Source organism: Crinia signifera, chromosome 1 (genome assembly GCF_055691185.1).
Source record: "Crinia signifera chromosome 1, ASM5569118v1, whole genome shotgun sequence".
In the NCBI taxonomy this organism is placed as follows: domain Eukaryota; kingdom Metazoa; phylum Chordata; class Amphibia; order Anura; family Myobatrachidae; genus Crinia; species Crinia signifera.
In genome coordinates, this window is record NC_139217.1 from 74,615,460 (window position 1) to 74,632,807 (window position 17,348).

At 42.1% G+C, this 17,348-nt stretch overlaps 1 protein-coding gene and 2 pseudogenes across 1 annotated transcript in view; 1 reads left to right on the forward strand and 2 right to left on the reverse strand.

Annotated features, from left to right (window-relative positions):
* Positions 1 to 17,348, reverse strand: part of LOC146044945 (ADP-ribosyl cyclase/cyclic ADP-ribose hydrolase 1-like) — a 48,085-nt gene that overhangs the window by 3,033 nt on the left and 27,704 nt on the right. The window contains exons 3-5 of the mRNA XM_083163651.1: positions 16,175 to 16,310; positions 15,372 to 15,454; positions 13,682 to 13,758 (exon numbers count right to left, since the gene is read on the reverse strand). Coding sequence (XP_083019777.1) covers positions 13,682 to 13,758; positions 15,372 to 15,454; positions 16,175 to 16,310 — 296 coding nt within the window. The remainder of the gene's footprint in view (positions 1 to 13,681; positions 13,759 to 15,371; positions 15,455 to 16,174; positions 16,311 to 17,348) is intronic.
* On the reverse strand, positions 3,389 to 3,505 carry LOC146038342 (5S ribosomal RNA; annotated as a pseudogene).
* Positions 5,651 to 5,767, forward strand: LOC146039159 (5S ribosomal RNA; annotated as a pseudogene).

The following is a 17,348-nucleotide window of genomic DNA, read 5'->3' on the forward strand; positions in this document are numbered from 1 at the left end:
CTATATATATGTTTAGTGTATATATTGTTTATTAGATTAATTTTTTAAATTAGTCTTATTGTGGTCACATTCTCTCATGCACCATGTTTTAACCCATAATGCATAGCTTATGTTAACCAAGTTCCCTAGATGATTAGTGACAGGTGTGTTGGTAACTGCTCACATATAAAAGCACAGTCTGCTATGAGCCTTAGACCAGATAGCATGCCGGTGACTGAAGCGTCACAACGTGGAGAGGGTGTGGGACGCAGGATGCACGGCGCCGGAAGCGGGACGCGAGCTGGACCTACGTGGAGCAAGCTGCCCAACGCCACTCGCTACAAGCCGCAGTGCCCACGGTAAAGTAAGCGGGGCCGGAGAGGAAAACCTTAGGCTGATCAGCTGCCGTATTGGAGTCCGCGCTAGCCCAGGCTCGTAAATATCAGTGTGCCTAGAGGTCGGTGTTTACCCGCCGCATCACACAGGAGAGACGCCGAGGGCTAAAAGCAAGTGAGAGACAGTGCACGGTGTGCCGAACGGGCCCGTAGAGGGAGAGGTCAGCGGGGAGCGAGAGCCGGCTGGACTGGGTTTCCTGTGGTAGGACTCGCATCGGCAGACAAGAGGTGAGACACTGGCTTGAAACATACAGAACTTGTTTATACGCGTCTCTGCAGAAGTGACTGTTATGTACGGACACACTATTGAGTTTACAGTATGGTAAAATATTTCATCTACAGTGCCCTGCGCCACCCCTCTCCACTTACTTAATTGTTCACAGGGGAACGGTGGTTGGACACCCTGTGATATATATATAAAATGTTAGAATAAATATCATGTGCCGCTTCGCCCCTCTCCAAAAGATGTAAGAGTCCTAATAGGTCCCTCTCCTGCTTGCCTCCCATAGGAGACACTGCCTCCTCTCGATTAAAAGAGCAGATACAGCGCTGCATTAGTCTCATATAAAAATTTCAGCTCTACATCTCTATTTAGAAACCTTACCTAATGCCGACAAAAAAAACAAAACCTGTGGTGAATACACCAGCAAGTATCTTTAAAATGTCGCAAACACCGACAAATAAAGTTAAGGACAGAGCTTCTATCCCCCCGAACACACACAGAAAGTCAGCTCAAGATAACCCAAACGATATGTCGGCTGCTACAGAAGAAGATAGTTTAGATGACCCAATAACCCTGCGTAAAATGCTGCAATCGATGTCGGAATTAAAAGCTGATTTGGCAGGGGAGCTTGAAAGCCAGTTTCAAGAATTAACAAAAGAGCTCTCAGCGCTAGGTGAAAGGACTGATCAATTAGAGAGGAAACTGGAAACAACAGCTGAAGCTCACAATGAGTTAAAAGCAGCACATGAAACCCTACAAGGAGAAGTACTTTTCCTCAGAGAAAAACTGGTTAATGCGGAGGACCGGGCAAGGAGAAATAATTAAAAAATCAGGGGGATCCCTGAAACAATTCTAGACTCCCAACTAAACCAATATGCCTTAGATCTATTCTACAGCATCCTCCCAGGTTCTCCAAAAGAATTCTTTATCATTGATAGAATACACAGGTTACCAAAACCAAAAACAGTACAAGCTGAGTCTCCACGTGATGTAATTCTAAAGCTGCATTACTATCATATAAAAGAACAAATACTCCTGGCTTCCAGAGATGAGGTCAAAATGGCGGAGGTACTGGGAGACCTCCAGATTTATGGGGACTTATCAGCTGCAACCCTGGCGAAAAGGAGGACATTCTCAAAAATTACAGCAGAACTTAGACAAGCCAAAATAAAATATAAATGGGGTTTTCCAGTGAAGCTTATTGTGTCACATGAAGGAGCGGTGAAAATTTGGAGAACAGAGGAAGAGGCAAGAGAGGGCCTAAATCAATGGAACCTGCAAGTGCCGAAGACCGGGGGAGAAAAACGAAGCTCTCTGCAACAAGAATGGATTTCTGTTACTACTACATAGAGGAAAGAGAGTTATAGTTCCCCCTAGCACAATTTTTTTTTTTACTTTCTGTTTCCCCAGGACTGGACGTTGAAATGAGAGGGGAGTGTGGGGGTCTGAGGAGGGGGGGGGGGGGGTCTTCCTTTTTCTTTTTCTTTTTTGCGATACATTAACAAGGGGCTATGAATGGCAGCCAGAGCTCTATATCACTTATGAATGGTTTAATACTGCTATGCTCTTACCTTTCACAGATAGGACTATATTTTAGACTTATGTATAAGGAGGTTGATGGATAATTGAATTCCGAGGTGGTTACATACCTCTTCGGAGAATAAGAGGCAGCTATGCTTTAAAGGTGCAATAGACCATTCTATATAGCAAGAAGAGATGGTGGTATTGGAAGTGCCTTCTGTCTTGGTGAATTGTTAGTATTCATAGCTAAGCAGGACATGTTAGAAGTAACTGACTCAAGTTTGTATATGGTATTGTATGTACCAAAGATCAAGGATAGGATGGGGGGATAGATTGTATGTTGTATAATTAGACAATATTTTGTCTCCAATGAATATTGCTATATGGCTTAAGAACCAGGGCCCGGGTAGCAGAACATCCCATGCAGTAATAAGAGAAGGTGTTATAACTTGTGTTAGGTGTTCTGTACGGATAAGATAATACACTCTTCTTAGATATTCCCAAGCCCTCTAGCTTTCAGCTTTCTCTTCTATCCCTCCCTCTCCTATCATTTTTCCCATTTTATATATATATATATATATATATATATATATATATATATATATATATATATATATATACTGGCAGATGCTTGAGACCTGTAACAGGGTCCAAAAGTAAGAGGCAGCACTCCAAAAGGCTCCTGGTTTTTAAACCATATTTATTTGGTGCAGAAAAGGAAAAAGGTCTACAGCGTCATCTGTCGACGTTTCAAGGCCGTGTCGGCCTTTTCATCAGGACGTGGGCTTGAGAGAGTGCAAAGTGCTGTAAGTACATAAAATCTAACCTTTATTGATTACACTTAAAATACATACAAGCACACGTCAATTTGATACAGAGAACAGTTTTAAAATGCAAATCAGCATGTGAATTAAACTGTGGAATTTATTTTATAATAGTAAATACACAATGCAGACAAAAACGAAATTGTAATACAATAACCGTCAAGTGGGCGAAAATGATTTTGCAGGGAATTTACCAGGCAGTAAATAATTTGGGCAAGGCAAGTTAACACAAGATAATGATACCGTGCACAAAAATGGTGCAGAGGTTCTTAATATTTTGGAGTCTTGCTTCAGACCCTCCTTGAGTGGTATACAACAATTGATGGACCCGAATGCAATGATAAGGGTAGCAGGTTTACATTACTATTGTTAGAGCAGGATTAGTGGATAAGAAAAGAGGGAGGAATGCTCTTCGTATGCATTCGCTACTTCTGCTGTCTGAGTGTGTGATACAGCACTGGATATTCCCTGGTGGTCTCCCAAGAGGTACTGATCCAGCCAGTCGCTGCTTAGCTGCTGAGTTCGGATGGGATCAGGCGGCCCAGCGATGTATGGCTGTATATGGCATCAGATGAGAGAGCCTCAAATGGAACTAGGAGCCAGTTGTCACTTCTGCTTTTCCCCGGTGTCACCCAGGAGAATGAGAGAGTGAGCGAGTCCAGATGAGAGATGATAGTAGATTAGAATGAATAGATATGAAAGGAGAAAATTATGCTCCCAGAGTAACAGTATATGTACCCACTGCAGGATTTAATGGATTCGTGGTCACTGAGCCAGTAATGGGAAATACTGTGCACAATGTCACATGCAGGGGTGAGTAAGGTCTTTATAGATCTTGGATCATTGTATGTGCAAGATAGATTAATTTATCAGCAGCATACATAACAGCATGTGGCTCAAAGCATCTATTGAATGAATATATCAACACGTATTGGTTGTGGGCACCAAATAATGATAGCAAATGTCAAGATAAAAAGACAATATTTATCCGTTCAACAGAGTACAGCAATATTTATCCGTTCAACAGAGTACAGCAATAAAGCAATAGTTGAGGGTCTTTGAACTGTTTGCAATGATTAGAAACAGGGAGACTGACCTTTCGGTGTTAATTAGCTAATTATTGCTAAATTAATTATAACAACAATTAAGCAAGGTGGTGCAGGAGAATTAGAAAGATAATATAATATAGTAGATGTTTCTGCAGTAACTCTCCACTACTTAGTGGAAGAGCAATTGCACATGACCATAATAGCAGACTGGGTAGCAATAGTAAGCAAAAAAGATAGCCTGAATGTAATAATTAGCGCTCGATTTCTCATATAGCGGACACCTAATTATAGAGTGCCCCCATATGGCAGAGCGCAAGCGTCCCGCTCAGTAGCGGTACTGATATATGCACGCACCAGACACAGAGTCTGTACGTGAACGGCAATCTGTGTATAGGGTGCAGATTACCTTTCATACGTATCAGTGGGATCCAGGCACGGTAGTACAGACCGTGCGGCGGGTGCTCCCACCGTCTAAGCCGTAACAGCCGCACTGCTCTGAGAGGGACTGAGGGAGGGCTCAGAGTGGCTGGAAATGCCCTGACGTCAAGGAAGACACGTGTTTCGCCCCGATTGGGCTTGGACGTCACTGTGATAAAGCCCAATCGGGGCGAAACACGTGTCTTCCTTGACGTCAGGGCATTTCCAGCCACTCGGAGCCCTCCCTCAGTCCCTCTCAGAGCAGTGCGGCTGTTACGGCTTAGACGGTGGGAGCACCCGCCGCACGGTCTGTACTACCGTGCCTGGATCCCGCTGATACGTATGAAAGGTAATCTGCACCCTATACACAGATTGCCGTTCACGTACAGACTCTGTGTCTGGTGCGTGCATATATCAGTACCGCTACTGAGCGGGACGCTTGCGCTCTGCCATATGGGGGCACTCTATAATTAGGTGTCCGCTATATGACAAATCGAGCGCTAATTATTACATTCAGGCTATCTTTTTTGCTTACTATTGTTACCCAGTCTGCTATTATGGTCATGTGCAATTGCTCTTCCACTAAGTAGTGGAGAGTTACTGCAGAAACATCTACTATATTATATTATCTTTCTAATTCTCCTGCACCACCTTGCTCAATTGTTGTTATAATTAATTTAGCAATAATTAGCGAATTAACACTGAAAGGTCAGTCTCCCTGTTTCTAATCATTGCGAACAGTTCAAAGACCCTCAACTATTGCTTTATTGCTGTACTCTGTTGAACGGATAAATATTGCTGTACTCTGTTGAACGGATAAATATTGTCTTTTTATCTTGACATTTGCTATCATTATTTGGTGCCCACAACCAATACGTGTTGATATATTCATTCAATAGATGCTTTGAGCCACATGCTGTTATGTATGCTGCTGATAAGTTAATCTATCTTGCACATACAATGATCCAAGATCTATAAAGACCTTACTCACCCCTGCATGTGACATTGTGCACAGTATTTCCCATTACTGGCTCAGTGACCACGAATCCATTAAATCCTGCAGTGGGTACATATACTGTTACTCTGGGAGCATAATTTTCTCCTTTCATATCTATTCATTCTAATCTACTATCATCTCTCATCTGGACTCGCTCACTCTCTCATTCTCCTGGGTGACACCGGGGAAAAAGCAGAAGTGACAACTGGCTCCTAGTTCCATTTGAGGCTCTCTCATCTGATGCCATATACAGCCATACATCGCTGGGCCGCCTGATCCCATCCGAACTCAGCAGCTAAGCAGCGACTGGCTGGATCAGTAGCTCTTGGGAGACCACCAGGGAATATCCAGTGCTGTATCACACACTCAGACAGCAGAAGTAGCGAATGCATACGAAGAGCATTCCTCCCTCTTTTCTTATCCACTAATCCTGCTCTAACAATAGTAATGTAAACCTGCTACCCTTATCATTGCATTCGGGTCCATCAATTGTTGTATACCACTCAAGGAGGGTCTGAAGCAAGACTCCAAAATATTAAGAACCTCTGCACCATTTTTGTGCACGGTATCATTATCTTGTGTTAACTTGCCTTGCCCAAATTATTTACTGCCTGGTAAATTCCCTGCAAAATCATTTTCGCCCACTTGACGGTTATTGTATTACAATTTCGTTTTTGTCTGCATTGTGTATTTACTATTATAAAATAAATTCCACAGTTTAATTCACATGCTGATTTGCATTTTAAAACTGTTCTCTGTATCAAATTGACGTGTGCTTGTATGTATTTTAAGTGTAATCAATAAAGGTTAGATTTTATGTCACACATTTGTACACCATCTTTTTACTTTCTTAATATTTCAAGTGTGCCCCAAAAACCCTTTCGTTCTTCCTACGTCTCTTCTAAGACACCTATCTCAATTCAGTTATCCTGCTGAATCTTTTGGGAGCACCACCAACCTAGTACCCCATAATATTCTTCTTGCTAAAAGGTCGCATGTTGGTTTACCACTAAAATTCTATATTTCCATTTTTTCCCTCACAACCTGCCTGTGACACTTCACCCAGTTATTTGTGATGTCTGTATTGACAGGAGGAAAACTAGCCTCTGAAATAAGTACTATGCAACAATATGGGTAGATTGATGAAATTGATGTCCTTGAATGTGAAATGGCTAAATTCCCCGCAAAAGAGGAATAGAATTTTGAAGTATCTAAATGACCAAGGTGTCGGGATTGCAGCCCTTCAGGAAACACATTTCTATAAATTACACCAACCTAGTTTGTGTAATGGTAAATATACTGAAGCTTATTTCTCAAGTGCAATTAATAAAAAGGCGGGAGTGGCAATCCTGATTAAAAAAAAGATCAATATGGAGATAGAATCTCAAGTAACTGATAAAGAAGGAAGATACCTAATAAAGGGGAGACTTAATAATAAAAAAGTTACAATCGCTTCAGTATATGTACCAAACACTTCACAAATTAGTTTTTTGAGAACCTTTTGGCAGAAATTCCACTCGGTAGCAGAGGGGTCTTTATTCATATTGGGAGATTTTAACTTAGTAAGGGACTTGAAATTAGACAAATCAGAACAGAAAAGTTTAAAATCAGCTCAAGCATCTAAAAGATTGGTGGAAAAGTTCAATGAGATCACACACAATGCTGGAATGTATGATATTTGGAGAGTACTCCACCCGGCTGCTAGGGATTACACGTTTTTTTCATATGTCCATAAAACTTATTCCCGAATAGATTTTGTGTTTACAGATAGGGTCACCCTGCAAAATATAAAAAGAGCAGACATTCTGCCAAAAACGTGTTCTGATCATGCGCCCCTTCTAATCCTATGGCAACAAACGGTGTTTAACACAATCCCTAGAATTTGGCGTTGCCCAAGCTATATTTTCTCTTCATTAGATACCAAAAACTTAGTAAAAGAAGCCCTGGAGGAATATCTTCTATTTACTAACCCTCAACAGACTAACGCGACCAATATGTGGTGCGCTTTAAAAGCAGTCATGCGGGGGAAAATTATTCAGATCACCGCCAGAATAAAAAAAACAGGAAAGACAATTCCTGATAGACTTTGAAGAACAAATTAAAGAACTTGAAAGAAGTCACCAAGCACAACCAGGCAATGATCAAATATTAAAGGATCTCCTTAAATTAAGAGAAGAGTTAGAATCATTAAATATTAAACAAATAAACCGACAAATGGACAGATTTAAACAAAAATTCTATGGGGAGGCTAATAAAGCCACAAGGTTTATGGCCAAGAAAATCAAAGGGGCGAGGCTTAAAAGCTCAATAAAAGCACTATTTAACAAAAAAGGGGAGAAAATAACTAACCCAGCAGAAATTTCCAATATATTTGCAGATTACCTGGGGAAGCTGTATAACTTAGGGGAAGAGTTGGAGACATTTCAACCGACCCAGCAGGATATAGATATCTTTTTCTCCAAAATAGATCTACCGAGATTATCCCAGCAACAGAGGGAAAAGCTTAATGCCCCTTGGAACCTAGGGGAGGTAGTGGGCGCAATTAAAACCCTTAAAGTAAACAAAGCACCTGGGCCCAGATGGCTTTATCAACAATTTATTTTTAACATACCAGAAAGAAATAGCACCCATCTTACTCCAGGTTTTCCTTGATGCAAACAAAACGGGTAAATTCCCCGAAGAGATGTTGGAAGCAAGGATAGTAATGATAGGGAAAGAGGGGAAAGACCTCACAGTTCCCATCAACTATCGACCAATTGCATTACTTAACAGTGATATCAAAGTTCTTGCCAAGATGATTGTCAATAGACTTACCCCAATCTTAAAAGATCTAATAAAGATAGACCAGGCCGGATTTGTCAAGGATAGACAAGGTACACACAATGGCCCTTATTCTGATCGGTGCGGTCGGAGCCGATTATGCGGCCAGGACCGTGCGTGCGAAACCCCGCCTTCCATACGGATCGCCAGCTCCGTCCGTATGCGGTAAGAAGCTGTCCGAACGGACCGCACGTGTATTTTTCACGGAATACGCCTCCTCCATCTAAGGGAACCTCCCCCATCATTCGATGGTCGCAGACCATCGAATGCAGGACCGAGTGCTCCACCAGCTCCCGCAACCTCAGACCACACGGGCATTTCTCCGTGCAAATGCAGTGATCTGGGTGGGCAGCTGACATCCGGCGATGTCATATGTCCGCCCCCTACACGTGCATCACGGCCGCATTACCATACGTACGCCCAGCGTTTTCATGGGAACTCCCATGAAACGCGGGGCGTATACATATGGTAATGAGCCCAAATAGCCCTTCACGCCCCTCTCCACCCCCTGTTCGGAGTGTTCACATATCATGCGGAATTTCGCCGTACGCCCCGCTCGCACATGCGCAGAGACGCCTCTGCACATGCGCAGACACAAAACATCGGCGGCCCGAACGCACGCGGATATATCCGCACCGATCAGAATAAGGGCCAATATCTATAGAGCAATACAGATCATGGAATATACATCTAGGAAAGAGTTTCAGCTGGTGGTTCTGTCCCTAGATGGAGAAAAAGCATTTGTCCGTTTAAACTGGTCATTCTTAGAAAGATCCTTGGAAAAATATGGATTTGAGGGGAACTTCTTGAAGGCTATCCTTTCGCTATACTCTGCGCCAACTGCACGAGTGTATTGTAACGGTTTCCTATCACAGAGGTTCCAGATTACAAACGGGACAAGACAAGGCTGCCCGCTTTCTCCGGTAATCTATGTACTGGCGATCGAACCACTAGCTGAAATACCCCCATTGCACAAAGAGCAGCATATCCTTGAAAAAGCTGCCCCTAGAGGCAGTGAAACGCGTTGGAAGCTGCTCCCTCTCACAGCCCCTCACTGCCATCGTTATTTTATATGCATCAGGATCCAACCAGCCGTCTCCAATCCCCATTGTTGGAATACAATTGTCCGGGACATTGTCACCCTGCTTTTCCACATACATCGTGATTCCTACCCAGGAGGAAATTTCATCTACCTCCACCCTTCAAAAGGAGAAAAACAGCTTGCTACAGCAGTCCTATATGGATATAAATCTCCCAAGGGATACACAGTGGTAAATATACCTTCATCTTGTGTGTACTATTGAATCCAGTGGAAAATAAACCCCCAACATCCCCAGTCCAAAAGGACTCTATTGTTCCATTCGGGACTGTACCTAGACGGCACAAATAGGAGCGGATCCTATCCATCTCTTTTTTTCAATTACATTGGCATACATTGAGGGCCTTTTGAGAGGTTTTATCCCCCCCATATTTATGGTACCATTTTATTGTTATAAATGTGTATATGAATTATGTTTATTTTATATGTAATTAAATGATTTTTATTTTGATCATTTCTCATTGGTAAGCGCTACTTCATTTCTCCATTGTTTCCTCTCTTTTTTAGGGACCCACTCAGTCCCTTTAAGTAGCAGCTTTTTTGACACTCACCCCATATACAGCGCCCTCGGACCACCCTAGGGTAGTCCTTTTTTTTTCTACTATTAGACAATCGGCAGAATTGACTGGACCGATGATAAATAAAATCCAACATAAAATATTATTATACGCAGACGATGTACTTCTCTTCTTTACAAATCCTAAGCAAACCCTGACCCCACTCTTGAATATTATTCAAGAATTTTCAAGGGTATCATACTATAAACTTAACACAAACAAATCTGAAGCCCTCTTACTGAATGTTGATTCTAACGATCGAGATTTTCTGAAAGAAAGATATAAATTTAGATGGAAAGAAAACACTTTCTAGTATTTGGGGGTCCAATTTGTATCTAATGAAAAAAACTTGATAGACTTTAATTATGCCCCTCTCCTTCATCAATTAAATACAAAAATAAACAACTGGATGAATATAGAAACATCAGTATTGGGTAGAATTGCTATGTTAAAAATGTTTTTACTCCCTAAGGTATTATACTTATTTCGTGCCATTCCAAAAGCACTCCCCAAATATTGGGTAGCTAGATTTAACAACATATTCAACAAATATATCTGGAGGAATAAACGAGCTAAAATAGCTAAGAAATATCTAATGCTCCCTAAAGATAGAGGTGGCCTTGGCCTCCCGAATCTGGAAACATACCAATCAGCCGTGCTAATTGATCAAATTAAATATGTGTGTGGTCCTATGGGAAATGACTTACGATTAGATCCAGAGTTGGACAATACGCCAACAATCCCTTTTGAACACTTACTATGGCTCCCGCCCCTATTTGGAAGTCGATGTAAGGAGCTAACAAAATCCATGAGAGCCATACTCCAGAATTGGTATAAATTTTTAGAAATGATGAACCTTTAAGGTTCTCCTATAGGTCATTTACCCTTAGGTGCCTTAACAAAAATAATCCCAAATCTTAATTTGGAATTATGGGAAAAGCTCTCTATAAAAACACTTGCAGATTTGTATGATAATAGACAATTAATGTCATTCGATAAAGAATAAATTTGGAGTTCCAAATGCCGACTTCTATAAATTTCTCCAGATTAGGCACTGGTTACAATCTGATATTTTTGTCTCGAGAGAGAGTTAACATCATTGCCTATAGAGTGCGTGCAGTATATTTATGGTTTGAAGAAGAAGGGGGGGGAATTACATTTTGGTATAGAACCTTAACACAAGGAAATGAAGAGTATAAGAGGAAAACCATATGGCAGCAGAGGTGGGAAAAAGACTTGAACTTTGTATGGGATATTTTGCAATGGTCACAACTATTTAACACAGTTAACCATATGTCTAGATCCATACTGCATATCGAAAGGTACTTTACATTTTTTTTATCAAACCTATTATACTCCAGTTAAAATTAACGGTTTCTTCCCAGACCACCCAGATGCGTGCTGGAGGTGTGGAGAAAGAGCGGATATAAAGCACATTTTCTGGTCCTGTGTGAAACTAGAGGGCTTTTGGTCTGATATTGAAATATTGCTCTCTGAGAGTTTGGGCTTGGTAGTACAATTAACACCACATTTGATACTACTACATATTATACCATCAAACTTAACTTTTACGAAGAAATATCTCTTAAATCAAATAATTTCTGCAATAATTGCAACCATTGCCCAACTATGGAAACAAGAACAAGTACCATCCTCTCAGAAAGTAATAAATAAGATCGAATATAGCTATAAAATGGAAACCTTAGGGAAAAATCAGTCCGATAGAAATGTAAAACTATGGACAGACTGGGAAGCTTTTCGGAAGAGAGCACTAGATGAGAGACCTCTAATACGAAGGCCATACAAAGGGCCCGGGGTAGAAAATCCCATATTGTTGCATATATCAAAGAAGTAGAATAGTTTCGGAACATTACTATAAAGATTAATAAATAAGATGTCAAAGCGATCCGTCCTGTCAATAATACTGGTAGTTTATGTAAGTGTATAACTGTCGTATATTTGCTTGCATATGTTAATGTCATAGTGTTTGATTTTATGTATTGTATTTGTCCTTGGAGGTCCAAGACTGGACGGTCCTTGTTGTTTTTCATATTCTTAAAATGCAAATAAAAAACATATAAAATAAAAGAAAGACCAGATAGCATGCCGGGAATCAAACATTGATGTGATAGCTATGTGTATGTGTATACACCGGGTTGTCTGTCAGTAACCTGCGCACTGCCATTAACCCACCACAGTTAGGAATCACGGTATACAAGCTAGTTACGTCAATGCTGCATAACAAACAGCCAGCAGGTACAGTAACAATCTCAGTAAGACGGTTAATGAAAGATGTAGTGTCAAGGAGATATCCAGGACTTGCCTGGACACAGGGCTTGATGATGTCAACTCGCGGCGGGCGTATCGGTATGTATGTATGTATTTAATGTCTGTTTTACACTGGTGTCATTTGTAACTTGGTCCTGAAGAAGAAGCGTAATATTAAAGCTTCGAAACGTCAACCTAATTGCGGGGTCCGTGTCTTTTATGCTGTTGACTCGTGTGCCACCTCTACGTTGTTGATTGATATATATATATATATATATAGTGATGTGAAGAGGCGGCACTCTTAGGTCTTTGAAGAAATATTTCAGGCGCAAAACACCATAACCTATATCAACGTTTCAGTTTTATTGTAAACTTTCGTCAGTTGATATAAGTTATGGTGTTTCTCGCCTGAAATATTTCTTCAAAGACTTAAGAGTGCCGCCTCTTCACATCACTATCTACATTTATACTGACAGCGGGCCGGTTACTACGGCAACCCCAACAATCTCAGCCGCCCAACCAGAAGTGAAGTGCGGTAACTAGGGATGCACTGACAAAGGTGTCCAGGCTTGCCGGAAGTCTGGATCACTAAGGGAAAGGACAATTATGGATGAGCTGCTGGGGATATAATTAGGAGGGGGATTTAAACCCCAAGCATAGCACATCACAAGTTATCACCTTGAAAAAGATCCCTGCCGGCATTGAAATGCTTTGGTGCCATTAGGAGCAGGGGAGAACAGTGAAAAAGGACGGCCCTTGTCCCAGAACAGGAGTCTTTGGGATTGTACAAGGGTAGACCTTGGGAATCTCCATTTTCCACACTTTATATGAGAACTTCTCTAACAAGGGCTCTCATATAATTCTGGTAATTACAATCTGTTTTTTCACTGCATTACTCCACTTGTATCGGTTATATATGTTTTTATATATAAAAGAGGACGTATTGCACTATATGCACTTCTCTTCTCTCTTTTTTACAGGAATACCTCTGAAAAATCACCCTGACGCGCATGAGGGGTATTTACGCTGATTATTTATATGATCATAACTGAGAAGAGGAGACGGTACTCCTAATTAAGGGACGCTTATTTCCACTCCTCTCTCTCCTTTCCTGTCAATGCGCTGGAGGGGACACCACTCACGTCCCGGGTTCAGTGTCAAAGGGTTGGACCAAGGAATTTGATCCTGGGTTGGACCCAGTTTAGCAATTTGAAAGTGATATAAATATCACAATTCTTCCAATGTGTAGTAAGCATAGCAAAAACATTTTTCATGATGATCAATAGGTGATACACTGGGTGATATTTAATAGGATGAGAGATTCAGAAAGTGAGAGATTTGGTAAGAAATCTCCAGGTTTTTTTTTTAAACGGCAATCATTTACACGGCAGAATCAAACTGGTATTGCAGTGTAAATGATTGCCCCTTTTAAAAAAAACCTGGAGATTTCTTACCAAATCTCTCACTTTCTGAATCTCTCATCCTATTAAATTTCACCCAAAATATTTATCATATAAAATAATAGAAAGTACCTTTCTTTTCTAACAATTGCACCGTCCGTGGAGCCATTTAGCATCACATTTACTATTCCACACGATGCGCGGGCAAACTAACAAAATAAAACAAATAACATACAGTAAGTAAATCTCCACCTATAGTAAGGCTTTGGTAGCATACATGCTAATAGTAAAAAGTTAGGATCATGTATGAAGGTGCAGACCTGCAAATACCACTTTGTGACATCGGGACAGGCACCTATTATCCAGCACATGCACCCAACGTTCCAGGTTATTGCATGGATTTGTAAAGGTGCCAGTGCTTTCCCTGTCTGATAGAAGGAATCTGGTGGTATGGAGGTTCATTTGTTATGGAGTACAACTTGGTAACATTGGGCCTTATTCTAGTTCCCTCTTTCTGACAAAATCCTTAGATGGACAAAACCATGTGCACTTAAGGTGGGGCAGATGTAACATGCGCAGAGAGAATTCAATTTGTTTGGGGTTTTACTTCAAAGTGAGATCTTTATTGCAGTGTAAAAATAAAGCAGCCAGTATTTTTCCTGCACAGAAACAAAATAACTCACCCAAATCTAATTCTCTCTGCACATTTTACATCTGCCCCCCTGCAGTGCACATGGTTTTGTCCATCTAAGAAGGATTTTGTCAGAAAGAGTGAACTAGAATACGACCCATTGTTCTTAACTTTAAAATCCGCCCACATTAAAAAAGCAAAGATTCCTTTTGTTCAATAACGTTAGGGGGTATGGGAGGGTTCATTCATCTGACCCAAGATAGGACTTAATTTTTATAGTACCTATGAGGTGGCATTGGGGTTTTATGCTATACTTTTATTAGGATATTCAGCTCCAGGCCGGATATACCTTCTTCCATTGCACCGCTGAGTAAATATCTCGGTTCCGCTGAGCCTGCAATGACTTGTGCCCAGTGCAAATATCAGTAGATGGTGGGCCTGTTACAACGGGTTTGGACATATTCGCTCAGCTGCGAATCGATTTCCATTTGCACAGCGAGCACATTAATTCACAAGGCGGGATTTCACTCTAGCGGTGCGCCGGCTGAACTGAACGCTGGCTGCTGCGAATTCACAGCAGTGCGATCAAGTCTGAATTACCCCCAAAGTTACCTGCTCTTTTTTGATTTGCTCTAACCTCAGAATCAGCCCCTATTACTAGTGCAAACCAGGCTTACCTACCCTCCAGGAATGGCCGGGAGGCTCCTGGAAAGTGGGTCTACCTCCTGGCCCCCTAGGAAGGTGGCCAGAGCCCCCGTTCCCCCTTCCAAGCTAGTTCAATTACCGCAAATCCCGAATCCGAAGAGAGGGGGCGGGGCTAAAATGACGCACTAGCAGCATTTTGCATCATTTAAGCACAGCCCCCTCTCCCGGTCCGCGAATCATGGAGTTTTATGGCTTGTGGGGCGGGGCCAAGTGATGTCATCCTTGACACTGCGCCCCCCCCCCCCCCCCCTGACGTGTTGCCTCTACTGGCTTCTCCTGGAGAGGTGAAAATCAAAGTACTGTAGGCAAGTGTGGTGCAAACCTTCCCATTATTAAGGATAAATAAAGGATTGATGATAAATACCTGATGGTGAGCTATGTTGTTTTCACATTTATTTTTAACTTGAGATCTTATTTTGCTGTTACATTGTATGGAATTCCCATATGCCTCCCCCATATCAGTGGTTGTTGCATGGCGTCACTTACCGCAGTTGATGCCATCCTCCAGAAAGCAGAGATGGAGTTGTTGTCACATTCATTCCATGCAGGACACGATTTATAATTCATCCCTGAAATGAATCACACATAGATATAAGGTATAAGAACAGGTTTCTTTCATACACTTTGGGGGAAATTTACTAAGATGGCAGTTCTATTTCACATGGGATGTTGCTATGGGCAACCAATCAGATACTAATATTATCTTCTAGAAGGTGTTAAATAAATAAGATCCTGATTGGTTGTATATAGCAACATCCCATGTGAAGTAGAACTCCCAGTTTAGTAAAGTTTCCCCTTTGTTTCTGGGATACGGTCATTACATGTCAGTGGAAGGGGGTATAATAGTGTAGCTGAAGCACAGCATGGGGCCGCAGTACACTTATACGGTGTCTGTGTTGACCTATGTCGACATAGACACCAAAAAAAAGGTGAAAAACTCATGTTGAACTTTTTCATGTCGATCTTTTCAATGCTGACCTTTTGCCTGTGTCAACACTTTTGACTGTCCACCTAGACACTGTCAACCTAGCAACCCTCACCCGACTAATAAGACTTAAGGCCCCCGTACACTATACGATTTGGTTCCTGATTCTGTTGGATGGGGCCATGAAATCCAAATGGCATGTGAATGACATCCGATCCGTGGTCCACATCAGAATGGCGTATGTAATACAGTGGGGAGGGATAAGGTGGGGAGAGGGTGAGACAGGGAAGGGGGCGGACTGATGTAATTCAGCATATGCCAGAATGATTTATTATTATATATATTTCTATACATGGGTGTTTACCTGGCGTAGACGACTTCCCACACCACATGAGACCATTGAATAGGAATCCCATGAATGTGTCTTCTAGTGTCATGAAGTTTCCAGCAGCTTTAGTGTAACGGTGAACGAGATCATTGGTCCTGCTCCACAGAAGGGTCTAAGTAAGGCAAATAATGATTTATAGAAACTATAACAAAATACAATATAAAACACTATTATGTGCAATACTGTATATGGGGTATCAAGCTTGGCTTTGTGTGTCTATGTTACTGGTGGGTTATCATCATGTCCGAAACAGAAGAGAGAAACCCACAATGTACATAACAGAAAACCCTGAACATAGTATAGCTTTGTAAAAGGATATGTTTGTGACTAGATGGTAAGTATAAGCTTCTCTGTTAGTTGTGCTCACGGGATGGTATCGGAATGCCAGCAGTCAGAAGACCAATGCGCAGAGTCCAGACGCCGGTGTGGTAAGTATTATAACCCTCTTCCCTACCTCCCTTCCTATATAGTACTGTTTATTCCATTGCCATTTACAGTTGGAAACAGCAGTGATAAAACAAACGGTAGATACAGAGGTAGGAAGGCCCTGCTCACAAGCTTACAGGGAAATAGGCATTGATGCACAAGGATAGGTGTTGTCTATTGCAGCGCTTCTCAAACTGTGGGTCCTGACCCCAAAAGCCCCAGGCGGGAGGGGTGCCCCGGCGCTCAACTGCTGGGGGGGTGCGCGCTGTCTATGCCTGGCGGCCGGGGGGGGGGGCACTGTCTGCACGGCCGCTGGGGGTGGGGGGTCGGTGGTGGGGTGGGAGTGGGGGGTTTCGCGCGGTGTGTCTTCCCGGCCGCCGGGAAGGGGGGGGGGTTGCGATATGGCCACCGTGCTGGGGGGGAGGAAGCTCCTGAGGAAGTCGGAATTTTACTGATCCGGGGAAACGCGTTGAGCACTATATTGGACTTCTCTGCTCCCACTGATGGTCATCCTTGATTCCTGAAAGAAATAGAGCACCACCCAGAAATCTGGATCTAAAGTTTCAAACAAAGCTGCTGGGACACCAAGCCAGGTACCTAAGAGACTTACCAGTATAACCAGTGGTCGCCATCAGGATTCAACTAAGCTCCTGTGTATATAAGAGCTCACCATCACCGCAACCATTTTTTAATTTATCACTGGATGGTACACACCTACAATCCC